The sequence below is a fragment of the Podarcis muralis genome, chromosome 4 (genome assembly GCF_964188315.1).
Source record: "Podarcis muralis chromosome 4, rPodMur119.hap1.1, whole genome shotgun sequence".
Lineage (NCBI taxonomy): Eukaryota > Metazoa > Chordata > Lepidosauria > Squamata > Lacertidae > Podarcis > Podarcis muralis.
In genome coordinates, this window is record NC_135658.1 from 46,660,016 (window position 1) to 46,675,092 (window position 15,077).

Below are 15,077 nucleotides of genomic sequence, written 5' to 3' on the forward strand. Positions count from 1 at the left end.
ACTAATTTCTTCCTGGACATCTGGGAGATATGAAACATCTGGACTTGATTCCCCTCAAGTGTACAACAGATCATTAAAATCTGGTCTAAGCCATTTAATTCCTCCCAGAATTGTCACTCTAGCAACTGATCATGTAGTAGTCTGTTTTTCTTTTTTTTAGTTCCTAATAAAAAAATAAATATGATGGGGCTTAAATATGACACAACCTGAAACTGAATATGACCTTTTCAATAGCAGACATACCTTCCATTGCTCATAAGTCCCCCATCTCCTCTTTGGAAAGTAACTGGTGTGGGTTTTCATAAATAAGAGAGTAGGAAAAATCTGTTAGGCATAGTAAGTCATTTATATCAAGCATATCACAATATACAATATAATGTGTTAAACAATATAATCAAGTATAGGTGGGAAAGCAAAAATTGCCATATCCCCCAGTTCTCTCTAGACAATATTGATTTAAATCAATCTTTCTCAGTCACAGTCTCACAGGACAACTTATTTCTGATCCCTTGATATTATAGGTTTTGGGGGGAAATTCTCAAATCAATAGACCTTTGGCTTCAAAATGTATGAAGCTAGAGACCCCTGAATCATGCAGATTCCAATGAAAACATTACCTTCATATCTTCAAACTAAATAAAAATGAATCTGTGCTCTCTTTAGCACGTTAGTACTTTAATAAGTAATTAACAATGACCTAGATCTGCTTATCATTACAGTAGGAACAAAAGTGAAAAATTTGGGGAAACTGAAATGGGAAAAAAATATTCAAAATGTATTCTCGTCTTATATTCTAACACCTTTTATCCATGCCTGAAGTGTTCTTAGCAGAGTGAATGATGTAAAACCAATGCCATACTTCCTAGCTAGCAGGACCAGTAGGAGTTGTAGTCAAACAACAGCTGGGAACCCAAGTTTGAGAAACAATGATGTAAACTTTTAATTGCCAAGATCAGTCTTGTAATCTCAAAAAATTATGAATACTTTTCAAACATAGTCTAAACGCACCTACCTTACAACAAGATAATGTTATAAATTTAGGGTCTTGCATTGCTTATAACTGTGACAATCTTATGTTGTAAGAAGTCCTGTTTAAAGCAGTACAGTACAGTGGATAGTATGGCCAGACACAGTATCAGTGTTCTGCATAACATACAGCAGCCTTTGTCAGACAGTTTGGACTAAGACGATAAGAGTTGTAGTCCAAAACATGTCGTGGGCACCAGGTTAGTAAAGGCTACGGTAAAGCTTGGGATGCGGGTGGCTATGTGGGTTAAACCACAGAGCCTAGGACTTGCCGATCAGAAGGTTGGTAGTTCGAATCCCCGTGACGGGGTGAGCTCCCGTTGCTCGGTCCCTGCTCCTGCCAACCCAGCATTTCGAAAGCATTTCAAAGTGCAAGTAGATAAATAGGTACCGCTCTGGCGGAAAGGTAAACGGTGTTTCCGTGCGCTGCTCTGGTTTGCCAGAAGCGGCTTAGTCATGCTGGCCACATGACCCAGAAGCTGTACGCTGGCTCCCTCGGCCAATAAAGCAAGATGAGCGCCACAACCCCAGAGTCGGTCACGACTGGACCTAATGGTCAGGTGTCCCTTTACCTTTACCTTTAGGGTAAAGCTTACGTATTGGAACCCCTGAACTATCTTCTCAAGTGACAATTGTGTGTGTTCCTGTGACTTAAAGTGATGCAACCTCTGGCATCTACCCATAAAGAAGAGATACCCCTAAGTAAAGAAAACCATGGAATTTCAGTGCTAGCTGTCAAAAAAATGAAGAAAGTTTGGAAAACCAGTGAAGGAGATTGAGAAAGCAAGGGACATGGGAGAGCTTTACATGTGTAACATTGCACCAGGAGTCCAAAGGGGATAAAATTGCACCCCCCTATTTTTTTCATTAAATCTGTGGGATAGGTTTGGCTGGGGTAGCCTGAGTTCAAAGTCACCTAGTGAGCAAAGTCACCCATCAAAATATAGTGATGGCAGTGGTGATGATTACCTGCTCTTTACCAGCAGGTCTCAGAATGGGTTACAACAATTTAGAATTTAGAATTAAAACCAGTTAAAACAAATGATCTCATCAAGTATACCACACTGGTTTCAACCATCACACAACCACAATCCATGCTGGAGTATAGTCACTGGTCTTTTTGTACAAAGCACCACAAGAGATGCTTGATGCAACTCACAGGATTAACTGAAATGATCAACCATCCTGGGCGATCATATCCATCTGGAAATTCCACAAAAATGCTTCTCCAGTAATACAGAAACACTTCAAAATTTATAACACAAAGCAGCTTTCTCTTGATCTCTTGCCATACACTCTGCAATCTCAGTTAAACAACTGTACAGCATCAAGATGGAAATGCTATGATCAGCAAAGACACTGACATATAAAGCAGGGTAGCTGCAGCTTTCTGGTGATACATTTTTGCTGTGTTATCAGTTCCACAAGTGGCTTCACAATGCACGTTCAACTACAATGAAGACAAAGAGGATCCCTTTGGGATCCCATATAGAATGAACTTAGGAACTGATGATTAATTGCCTATCACCACTGTATGGGCAATTATGGTTGCTAGAAAATCACAACAGGCATATCACAAATTAAATGCTTTACCTATTTGGAAATGAATTAATGCTAATCACAGTGAAAGTGTATAAAATATTAAATACAAAGTATACACAAGCATTCTAATGCTTCTTAATATACTAAACAATCATAACATGCTAAAATAGTTTAAGTGAAATTGGGTGGATATTGTACAGCAATCTGCAGGGAAACAATGGGTGCAAGTTTATTTATTTGTAGCTGGCATCGTAGCTGTTAGAAAATGTGTGACTAACATCTACATTGGAATATCTCACTTTCATTTCTGCATCTTCTTCCATAACCTTACAAACATAATTTGAAACTTGAAACCAAGCACTTATAGTCTACATTTTAAAGTTTAAATTGAAGATAGTATAGTATAATTTCGTTTATACTATGCCGAAAATGTGCCAGACATATGGCTTGCTGAGGATAGGCTTACTGCAATGAGTTTGTTCTCTTGAGGCAGTGAGTTAAGGGATGAGGCCTTCTGGGGATGAGGACGTCCTAGCAGTGTCCCACTCCCAGGGTGAAGGGGGGAAGAGTGGATTGGTAAAGAGGAAGTTGAAAGGTAAAGTCAAGGGGCTCAAATATCTTTAGAATGTGTGGGTGTTATTAGAAACCACAATACTGGAAGCTCAGCCTCAATGCAGGTCAGGAAAGGTACCACCAAGGCCAAGGGACTACCAGCAAGCTTAACAAGCAAACTATGAGAGATCAAGAAGCCTTTCTTCAGAAATTGAAGTCTGGCCCAAATAAAGAGAACAAAAAGGAACACAAACATTGCCAACAGAAATGCAAACAGACAAGAAGGGACAAAATGAGCAAATTCAGGGAGGGCATTTTTAGAAACCTTAGGACCACAATTAAAAAGTTATTTAATCACTTTGCAAGCAGGAGGAAACTGGCTAGGAAGGCAGTTGTATCTTTAGACGACAGGGGAGTCAAGATGTACTAATGAAGGAAAACAAGATTGTGGAGAAGCTGAATGAGTTCTTTGCATTTGTTTTCATTCTGGAATGCCACAGAGCATCCCTGTGGCTGAATTAACTTTCTTGGAAAGGAAGTCTGAGGAACTGAGGCAAAAACTGTTGACAAGAGACATTCTAGGCCACCAGATCTCAAATTTTAAATTGCTGGCTTTCTAAGATAAACATGTAACTTGTTCTGAAGACTGGCATTTGCACCTGAAGAATAGAAACTGGCCAATGTAATACCATTTTTTAAATAAAAGGATCCATGATCATTTATGTAAGCAGGTGTTCACAACGGACACTTCTTCAGAGCTTAATCCTACCCCCTCCCCCAAGAAAGGAGTTAGATATACAGTGGTACCTCAGGTTAAGTACTTAATTCGTTCCGGAGGTCCGTACTTAACCTGAAACTGTTCTTAACCTGAAGCATCACTTTAGCTAATGGGGCCTCCTGGTGCTGCCACGCCGCTGGAGCCCAATTTCTGTTCTTATCCTGAAGCAAAGTTCTTAACCTGAAGCACTATTTCTGGGTTAGCGGAGTGTGTAACCTGAAGCGTATGTAACCTGAAGCGTATGTAACCCGAGGTATCACTGTAGAGGGATTATGTTCCCCTTTTGCTCACTAGTAGGGCTATTAAAAATAAAGTATTCCTAATACAGATGGCCAAACTTCCAGTCACATGAGAAGCTCCTAAATAGCACTTTCCATCTTGTCCCCATTCTCTATGTTCTGGGACATGATGTCCGCTTCTTAATAGTAGCCAATATTTTGCAACAAAGCAAGCAGTTGGACAGAATGCTTAGCTACAGGAGCTTTCCTTTCACTCAGATTGTAGTACTAAATCAGGGGACAGGAGGAATGGAGTTGACCCTGCAGTCTGATTTCTGTAGGCTTATACTGGCACAGTTAGGCAATCCCGAAAGTAAAGTTAAGAGTGTTGGCAGAGTGGTGAGAAGGGAATACCTTGGCAATAAGAAGCTGAGACCTCCTGTGTTCTTATGATTCTATGAACTGGACCAATGTGGTTGTCATTCTGATTGCTGGAGTTATTTTCTCCATCAAAAACAAAGTCGTGTTTCTTTATCATTTTTTAATGGTTGCTGGGTGTTATAAATAGTTCTCATATGGTGAGGTTATAATGCAATATCTGTTTTCAGTAGTTGCATTTCTTATGGAATTATCTTACAGCCTTTGGGGAACACATTTATAAGGAAAAGTAACCACAGAAGAATGGATGCTGCTTCATTATTACATCTGTCTCTGGAAATTAATATACTTTTCAGAGTGACAACTGTTATCCTCTCAGAGTGACAACTGTCAAAGGATAATAAGTTTATAATATTGCAATTAATGTCTCCCTCCTCCCAAAAATATCCTCCCTTATTACTTAAGTTATTTTATTTCCCAAAGCTTCATACAATCCACAATAAAAATGGCTGGGCAAGCCAGCAAGAGAGCATCACTCTGAAAGGATCAACATTCTGTGGAAAAGGCAGCAAAAGTCACAAATGATAGTTAGTCTGCCAAACTAAGCACTATGTTTATCACTGTTACCATATGTTTGTGTCAGCATTTTTGCCTGCAGTTTGATTTCTAGAATTGCAAAACACGCCTAAAATGCTGAAGGGAAACATATTTGAATACAGTAGACTACAGTCCTTACAGACATATCGGGGGGTGGGGGTGGATCAGCAAAGCTGATTTAATTCAGGGATCTAAATTTCAAAAAACTGCTGAGACATTTTGAAAGTTGAAAGGGAGATGAAATTCCATCTATTATCACAAAGCAGTATTTTTTAAATTAAAAAACTGTTTATATGATTATGGATCTCATACAGATTCTTTAAAAATCTGCAGAATATAAAGGGAGGAACATGTTTTAAATATATAACATACACAAGGGTATATTGAAAGAGGGAACGAGAGAGGTTTGAAGAATCCTTGTTAACCTGTGTTGCAAGGTTTATACAAAAACATGCACAATTAAGCCTCACACAAAAATTGAAAAAACTCATATACATACAGTATACAAAGATACTATGGTACTAGTTGAACTATTTACAAATACTATCTGGCAAGGTTAAATCCAATCTTCATGCAGGCTAGAACCAAAAAATAGAAATACACACTCAGCTGACATTTTGAGGAAATAAAGCTTTCTGTGTGCCTATCTCTAGTGGGCCACATTTTCCTAGTACAAATGAAAACTTTAATGTTGCCAGCCAAGTCTCTTCCCTTTTTCTGATAAGCTGTTCCTCAAATATGAATACAGATTAATCCTCTTTTAATAAGCATTAACTCAGAACAGATAATCAGCATATAAAAATTCTATCAAATCTTCCTGCATTTGGATGGTTCTGTCAAATAATTTATAATAATCTACCACTATTAGGACTTGCGCGTGAAATGTTTAGTTTGCCATTTGTAATTTGTTTTTATTTACTCAGTTTCACAACAATCTTTAATCCCCAAGCTTAGTATTTATAAGCAAAAATGTACGGTTTTCGTTCAGGCTGATAGTGTATGAAGTTAGAGGAACATGTCTGCATTCCTGCAAATGGATGCACACACACTTGGGAAACTGAGGGAAGATGAAAAATACATTACATTTTTCCTGTTTCAGTAGATGGATTTCTATGAATTTATAAGAAGCAGGGAACAGGATGGATAAATGCAATGGGGTACTACATAGCATAGAAGGATTCACATGAGAAAATGGATTCTTTTTTACCATTCTTATGGAATCTGAAAAGTTGGTATCTGCCTAGAAAAGAGGTATGTGCTTTCTGTCAGCTCACCTTTCTTTCAACCATGTTAAAGCCTGCAGTGTATGTTTGCACAAGGAGAATTCGGAAACTAACCATGAAAAACACGATTATACCTACCCGAAGTGTAGTTTTTCATTCCCTACGAATGAAAGGTCAGCGGATTGGGTTGCTGGTTCCGCCCATGGCCCAAAGCGGGCAGTAATGTTTTGGGGTGTAGGGTTCCAAGGATTCTGTTTGCAAACTCTCCAAGCTCAAGGGAAAGACAGACATTAAGAAGGAGAAAAGTATATCCTACATCCCAGAAATAAAGGAAGGAGCTAGCCTCGAGGGTGGGGCCCTGCTGACCTTTCACTGGGAATGGAAAACTATGCTTCAGGTAGATACAATCATACCTTTTCCCATTCCTGCAATGAAAGGTCAGCAGATTGGGAGATACCAGAGCTATCCTAATCTCAGACAGCAGAGAGGCTGCAGTGTTATGGAGGAGAGAGAGCATTTTGTAATGTCTCGTGAAGGTGCTGTGGGAGGACCAGGTGACTGCCTTGCATATTTTCAGCAGAGCAGCATTAACTGAAAATGCACTGCAGGGAGCTGCAGACCAAGAGGAGTGAGCCATGATGTGCAAAGGGACAGTAAGTCCCTGAGCTTTGCAGGAAAGGGCCTTTATCCATCTAGCTAGAGTGGCAGAAATCACTTTCTTCCCTAAAGAGAAGAGATGGAATGAAACAAAGAGTGAAACTGTCCATCTGAGCTCTTTGGTTTGCTGAATGTAGACTTTTGAAGCTCTACGTACATTGTGGGAGTGCCAAGCTTTTCCCCTGTGGTCACTAAGGAAGGGCAGAAGGAGGGAAGACTAAGTTCTTGTTTCAAGTGGGAGTTGGAGGTGACCTTAGGAAGGAAAGCTGGTTGGGAGAGAAGGGAAGAGAGTGTGGCTGCTTGTTGGTTGAAGGTGTTAGGGTGGAGGCTGTCCGGAAGAAAGCAGAATGGTGGCAATTTCCAGTTTCTAAAGGGAAATGTATAATAATAATAATAATAATACCCTGCCCATCTGGCTGGGTCCCCCCAGCCACTCTTGGGGAAGAAAAGCTAAGGGGGTGGGAACAATCTGTGGGATGTGGGAACAATCTGTGGGATTCACAGTTGTGGACAAAACAGGGGAGGAGAAGGCTGAAAGCTTGGAAAATCTTCATCCCCATTGGAGGAATGAGAAGGGTTAAGTGCATGATCTAGGGCAGTCATGTCCAAGAAGTCTATCGTGATTGACTTGGAGATCCTGGGACTGATATTGGTCGATTGCAGTCTGAGAAAGAAAAAATATTTAAAAAAATATTTATAAGCTTTCGTGTGCATGCACACTTCTTCAGATACCTGAAGAAGCACACAAAAGCTTATACCAAGAACAAATTTAGTTGGTCTCTAAGGTCCTACTGGACAATTTTTTATTTTATTTTATTTATTTTGACTGCGTCAGACCAACACAGCTCTCTACCTGAATCTGAGAAGGAAAAGCCTTTCTCCGCAGCCTAGGACACAGCACAGTCACTGCTGCTACCAGTCGCATGCAAGCCTGAGCTCCTCCTCCTCCTCCCTCCTTCTAAAGCCAGCTTGCCTTCCTTCCCGCCACCTGCTCTGCGCTCTTGGGGGTAGTTAGAGCTCTGGTGGGGGGTGGGAGGTAGAAAATGAAAAGCTCTGTGCCTGCTCACCTGATAGTTCAAATGCAACAAAAGGAATAAGAAAGGAGCCCCCCCAAACAGCGAGGAAGGCAAAGAACAAAACACATGAGAAAAAGCCCCCTTAGCACTCCATGAGTTTGAGTGAGGGAAAGGCTTTAACGCAACAGTAGGGGAAAGAGAGGTGGAGGAAAAGGCATGGGGATGCTGACACAAAGTCAGCTGCGATTTAAAGCAACAGTGGGGGAAAGATGGAGAAGCCTGGCGCACTCTGACTGGCTCCTCAGATCTGTGTAAACTAATATAAAAATATAGTGTGACTTTTCTCACTTGTTTCTCACTTGACCATCTAACAACTATTTGGATCTGTCATGATGATATCCAAACATAACTATTGTATCTGTGAAATAAAGATCCATTCATTCATTTTACTTAAATTACTTCGGAGAGTGGTAGATCACTGCCAGTTTTTGATCCTGGATTGTAGTTGGACGTCAAAATTGGATGTGCCTGACCTTGGGTATGTTGGAGGTTGTCCTGACTGCCTGAGCCTCTACCTTTCTTTCCTCCCAAAATGTCTGATTGGGGTTAGAGGCAGCCATTTCCTCAAGGTATATAGCTCATCTAGACTTCCTTGGTTTGCACTGAAGCAGGGACTTACGTATGTTTCCCTTGAGGATTTTTCTCTGCTGTCTTGTCCAAAGGGTGCCATTTGAAGGAGGCTTTTCAGCCAGCAGGGTGATCATAAGCTCTAGAGGCCAACAATGGGGCAGAATCCATCACTGGGAGTGTTAGGCTAACAGGTACTCTAGGCACAATGCAACACACCCACTCTCAGGCGAGCGGCGTGGATCTGGTAGGCCGGGTGAGAGTGGAGGACTGAATCAGAGGCTTAGCAGCTATGTGGAAGCCTCAAAGAGCTGAAGAAAAAGTTATTCCAGACCTCTGCGCTGAAAATGAAAGTAGAAGATATGGTTTTTGACACATAGGCAATTCTTCCCATTGTTTATGCTTGCCTGCTATAATGCTGGGCTTCTCTGGCTAAGTACCCGCCTGAGGGGCTGACAGAGCAAAGATGCGTGATGAAAAGGATCTGCTCCTGTCTTCCTTCATTGAGGCAGGTAGCGAAGATAAGGCAGGTAAAGAGGGTTTTTTATTTTTTAAAAAATATTCTAAGCAAGAAGCTGGGCGGGGGGGGGGGGGGACAGGGAGGAAAAAGGCTTCTGTAAAGATAGAAGGAATAAGTCAGGAATTGGGGTAGGGTTTCCAAAGGAAGAGGAGGAGGAGGAAGAGAAAGTAAGCCTGATAAGAGAGAAGTTGGGAGCAGGTAGTGGGTGATCTGGCTGCACTGCACTGACAAAGGCAACAGCAGAATTGGATCCTGACAGCCCTACATTCCAAAACATTGCTGCCTGCCTTTGACTGTGGGTGGAGCCATCAATCCAATCAGCTGACCCTTCATTGCAGGAAAGGGGGAAATTAGTGTTTATTCTAGTAGCATGAGTTGTATATGTTTGCATGTAACTCTCCGTGCATGTATCTGTGCCCTTGTCCGCACATCACATGAATAAAAAGCCATAGCTTTGTGTAACAGTCAGAGGGAACTGAAAACTTTTCAAATTGATATTGCAGGCACATAACTGATAAAGCAGAATGTATGGAGGATAAGGCTATCAAGGGCTACTAACCGTGATGGCTATGTACTACACCCAGCATCAGAGACATTATGAATCTGAATCCCAATTGCTGAGGATCACAAGTAGGGAGAGTGCTGTTGCACTCACATCCTGCTTGCACACTTCCCATAGGCACTTGGTTAGCTACTGTGATGCTGAAATAGATGGGTCTTTGGTCTCTTCCAGCACAGCTCATCTTATGCTATCATCAGTGTCTTTTTAACTTCTGTTACATTCCAATCTATCTTATATTAGTATTAATGACCACAATTGAAACTGTTGGATTTACCGATCCTAATGCAGAATGGCATTTTGCTGCACCCTGCAGGTTAGCTGCAGTTTATACCATTCCATACTTTCCTGCCTCATGTATCTCCAGAGTTTGATCCCCCACTTTCCCCCACCAAACAAGCATGTCAAGAGTCCTTGGCAAAGATAGTTCGGTGTTTTCATACCTTGTCATGGGGGACTGCAAGGACCAAAGTCAAAATTGTTGTGGTAGATATCCTGCCAGCTGCCTCTCTCAGCAGGCAATTGTGGCCTCCTGCTGAGCTTTGCAAGAGAGGCAACTGAAAGAGGGAGAGAGAGAGTTCTCAAAGCCAGGTGCTGAAGGAAGCAGCTGGCAAAGACAGAAAAGGGGTAGGGTTCTCTGAGAGGCCAGGAGTAGAGCAGCTTGAACATGAAAGGTAAAAGGATGTTTTAAATAAGTTGAATAAAGGCTGGTGAAATAGTCATATGAGAGAGAGAGAGAGAGAGAGAGAGAGAGAGAGAGAGAGAGAGAGAAGGTTTAATTTTTGAATGAAGGGAGGGAAGGAAAGGGTCAAGCTCATTTAAGAAAAGGTGATCTGATAGATATGTAACAGGGGTGTAACAAGATGCCTTGAACAACAAATGTGACATGTGCACACAGCAAATTAGGTGAACAGTCTATAACAGGGATAGAAGAAGCACTCTTGTTGCTGTTTTGAGAAAAACAAGGAGACCCAAGTCTGAGTCACTAGAAATTTGTTTGAATTTCGGTTGATAAAACTTATCAAGGTGAATGTGTAACAGAAGTGGGGTGAAAGGTGGTCACACAGTTGGTGCAATTTTTCTTGGAATATCTTGTTTTCATTTGTCAAAATGTCAACCAAAAATAAAGTGCATTCACATCTTCACAGTAGCTGCAAAAGTATTCACAACTGTGCTTATTTGTGAGCAAGCTTAATGCTGGCAAGGGTGCTGCTGATATTTTCTAACAATAAATTTTGCTTGACAGATTGTATCAATCATGCAGATGTTGAGGTAATCATATTCCTGCACGATGAGTATTGGCAGAACAAAAATATATCTTGAGAGTCTTGCCATTGCATACAGAATTTCCGTCAGCCTGGGCAAACCGGATAGCAAATGAGTATTTGCTCGCCAATATCCTTATCAAAATGGGTAAGAAATGCCACCTTGGAGATTTTGCCTAAACCAATGTGGACTAGGAAGAGGCAAGCTGTGGAAACCATAGGATAACTATTTGTCTTAATAGTGGCTTTTAACTGTACTTATTACTTTCCTCGTCCACGCATATGTTGGGCCATTTCAGCCACAGTTCATTTACTTTTCACATCACTTTAATCACACTAACTATAATAGCTAGCTTTATGTTAGGTCTGCTAAGGAAATGATAATGGCAGAGTCATTTCAAGGTTTTGTTTTGCAAATAGGTTGGTTTAAAGGAAAGCTGTAGAAATGTGTGAAAATATGTTGCTTTAGAATGGGCTGTTTATGCATTAATAATAACTCAACCTGTATTGAGTATTAAATTTATGTGCATGGCTTTATTTCTGACTATGCCTGGCATATGTTCAAGTTCAGGAAGAATCTACAAAGAAGCTAGGATAAGTTCTGCTTCTCTGACCATCAGTAAATATCTTCAGAAATTTGCAAGTTAAGCGTGGAGATCCTTAAGCATAAAATTTGGCCCTTTGTGATTAAAGGCTTCATGTGGATAAATATATTATTTCAACCAATGTGCTACAAATTACCTTTCAAAACAGAGTAGGTTAGAAGGGCAGGGTGAGTGGGCAGGATGCACAATTATAAAGAAAGGTTTATTACTTTGTAGCCTTCTGCTGGAATCACTGGTACAGTCAATATCACATTAGTGTAACTGATGAGCAGACAGAGTGCTTCTTCTTGCACTTGAGTGTTAAGTCTTTGTATAATCTGAATAATTAGAAGGGGTTCAACCACTATATGCTGCACTGATATGTTGCTGGGGTAAGAGACAGACTAATGAACAGTACCTGCAGGGGTGAAGGTGAAGGACTGAACTGCAAAACAAGAAAAGTAAATACATTGTGAGTTATAAACCCCATTAAGAAGTGCGCCAATTAAAGGGCACAAGTGCCCTTCAGAATTGACTTATGTATGTAGCTCAAAATCTTGTGCAGATTATAGCAATTCAGCTTTAAGCACTAGCCAGCCAGCAGCCCATGAAAAATAAAGGATTGAAAAGAGGTGGAAGGCGATTTTGACAATTATATTGAATAATAACCGGCAACATGGACATGCAATCCATCTCATAGATGCTATGACCAGCTTTGAAATGTAACTGCTTATGAGATTTTATTGTCGAGCAAATGCAATGTTTGAAAATTAATGGACAACCCTGTGTCACAATACAGCAGCCAGCCACATACTGAGGGGGTCACTTAAAATGTCATGAATGCCAGTACCATATACATAACTATTTGGGGGCAATGAGCCTTCTAACTTAGCTATTCCACAGTTTTGGGTGCTGACAAATGGATATGGCTGTCAGCTAGAAACCAAATTTTCTACACATTTTCTGCTGCATAAATATTTACATATATGGTAAAATCACATATTGTTAGATGATACAAGCCTGTTCACAAAAACATGCTGTTATACATAACACAAAGGCCAAACAATTGAAGACATGAAACATTTCATTAGCAATTAAGAAGTAGACATGTGTATTTAGCACATCTGATGTATACAGAAATATAACATAAAAGAGTGAATCTACTAAACCCATAAAGTCTTATTAATAGCTATCTAACGTAAGGAGGTGACAACACATTGCAGCTTTCAGTGTTGCTGATCTCGATGTATCTAACTTCTGAACAGAGTTTGGTGATTTGTTTTTTAAAAAAAAAATCAGAGAAAGTAGAAGCTACCATCATATATATGCACATTAATTAAAAGGAAAGGAAGAAAAACATGTGCAAACAGCATAGCCTATGAATAATGTAGCTTCACCACCGTGGTCATTCAGGCACTGTATATAATTAATAAGAAATCAACAGGATTCTGGAGTCAGATTTGTGTAGCACACAGCCAGAAGTAAATCTGCTTGAATTGCCCTGAGTGCATAAATCATTAGAGATATTTTCTTTATCAGAAAAGATATGGCACCAAAACTGATGGTTGAACTTTATGGAAATGCAGATTCATTAATAAGGGTTTCTGATTCAGCTGCCATGGAAAGCACGGCTCCTAGCACTTTTACCACACACAACAATATATAAAGGGGGCTATAGGTAGGAAGGGTTATAATAAAAAACTGTTGCTTTTCTGTTGGTTTCAACACAGCTGTGAACTATGTGTTTACGCCCAGAACCACACTGCAACAAGTTACTACTCAACATGAGACAAAATTCTGAGGAAAATTGGTTTCATAACATGGATACAGAACTTCATCTGATCCAAAATAATTTTCACACGGTGAAAATTAAAGGATTTTGAGGTGCCTATGCATCTGTTTATTTTATGAGCTATGGAATGCATTATGCATGCAACACGAAAGCCTTATATACCTCTGGATTGTTGTATTTAATAAAAGAGAAAGGAAGGCTTACTCATGAAGTGATTGATGCTCTGAATCAGAGGTATCCAGTGTAATGCCCTCCAGATGTTTTGGACTACAGATCCCATCATCTTGGGTCTATAGCCATGCTGACTGGTGCCAATGGGAGTAGTAGTCCACCCCTGGAGGGCATCACGTTAGCTATCCCTGTTGTAAATACCATCCAGCTCAGTGAAGCCTTAGTGAACACAAAGTTGGGACAATGTGATGCACTGGATCTACATTTTCTATATTCCTTTTCATCAATTCATACTATAAGACTGGATCATGCCTTAATTATGTTTGCTTCAAAGAACTAAAACATAATGGTTCTCATCTAGTTACAATTATTCAAAACTGTGTGACTAAAACCAATGGAAGGAAGTAATTCTTCGAAGAAGACTCTGTTCTAAGTAATTTAAGTGAAATAGGTGCCATTTTACTTTTCATGTTCATGTTGCAATCCTCTGAAATACTGAATGTGGAAATACATAAGCTTCTTTTCACACCAGGACCTAAATGAAATAGTGCATCTAAGATTCCTGAGTGTCTTACATATATCAGATGTATTCATTATGGGAATATTATTATTTTTTGCAGTAATGTGGTGCAGAGCATTACTGAGCAAGCATACAACAATCACCCATTCCACTCTTCATTTCATGAGCTAGCAATGTTTTTGGCTGAACATGTGTTTAAAAAACAGCTCTTGTTCTTACCTGCATAATTGCTGAGGCCCTTCCTCTTCTTTCTGCGCCAGTACAGCCAGATGCTGAAACCCATGAGTATTACCCAGCATGCACCACCAATTCCAGCTATAAAGGCAGGCTGCTTGACAACATCCGTTATTTGCTCAGTGATACTATTGTTGTTTTCCGTGATGACAACTTCATTACGACTTCCTGCTCAAAAACAAAACAAAAACAAAACTGATCACACCAAACATTACAGATGCTTAAAGACAGAGGTGATGAAGGTTCTTAAAATCCAGGGAACAAATAGCCAAAATTCTCTCACACAGTAACTATACTTTACAACAAAAATGGTCTGCTGGATTAAGACTTTACTCTCCCTCTCCACAAGCTGTTGGAGAATGCTGGATGAAATTCTGTGCCTAGATTGGAAGCTAGAGCTCTCAATGAGCAAGGCTCATCTTCCCTCCTCACCATGGTGTTCTCCTTGTATGGTGTTGGAGCCTGTCTGCCTGGCTTTAGATAGATTATTTTCTAGCTGTAGATTGAAACAAATCACTGCAAATTGATTTTGGGTCCACCTGATGCTGCTCTGTCACGATTTGTAGCTGTCTTGACCTGATCTGGATTTGGCACAAATTGGACCCATTAGATTCATGATTTGGACAAACTGTCTGCACAGCCCTAATACTACAAACCTTTACTAAGCAACACAACTAATATGTAGCAGAAAGTATATGCTGACTGGTATTGTTTGAAAAATTGCTGCTTCTCCGCCTCATTTCTTCCCTCCTTTTAGCAGAGAAAGTAGCCACAGGTTAAGCCACAAACCAAAGACCCAGTGTAAATATCTGCTAGCA

The 15,077-nt window shown here is 40.3% G+C and overlaps 1 protein-coding gene across 20 annotated transcripts in view; it reads right to left on the reverse strand.

The window, feature by feature from the left end:
* Positions 1-15,077, reverse strand: part of ROBO2 (roundabout guidance receptor 2) — a 939,553-nt gene that overhangs the window by 54,742 nt on the left and 869,734 nt on the right. For 12 of the 20 annotated variants that reach the window (XM_077927271.1, XM_028726916.2, XM_028726925.2 and 9 more), the window contains 2 exons: positions 14,245-14,427; positions 244-286 (listed from right to left, as the gene is read on the reverse strand). In XM_077927271.1, the coding sequence (XP_077783397.1) occupies positions 244-286; positions 14,245-14,427 (226 nt within the window). Of the gene's footprint in view, positions 1-243; positions 287-11,960; positions 11,988-14,244; positions 14,428-15,077 lie in introns of all 20 variants that reach the window. The other 8 variants (XM_028726915.2, XM_028726919.2, XM_028726924.2 and 5 more) reach the window with 1 other exon arrangement.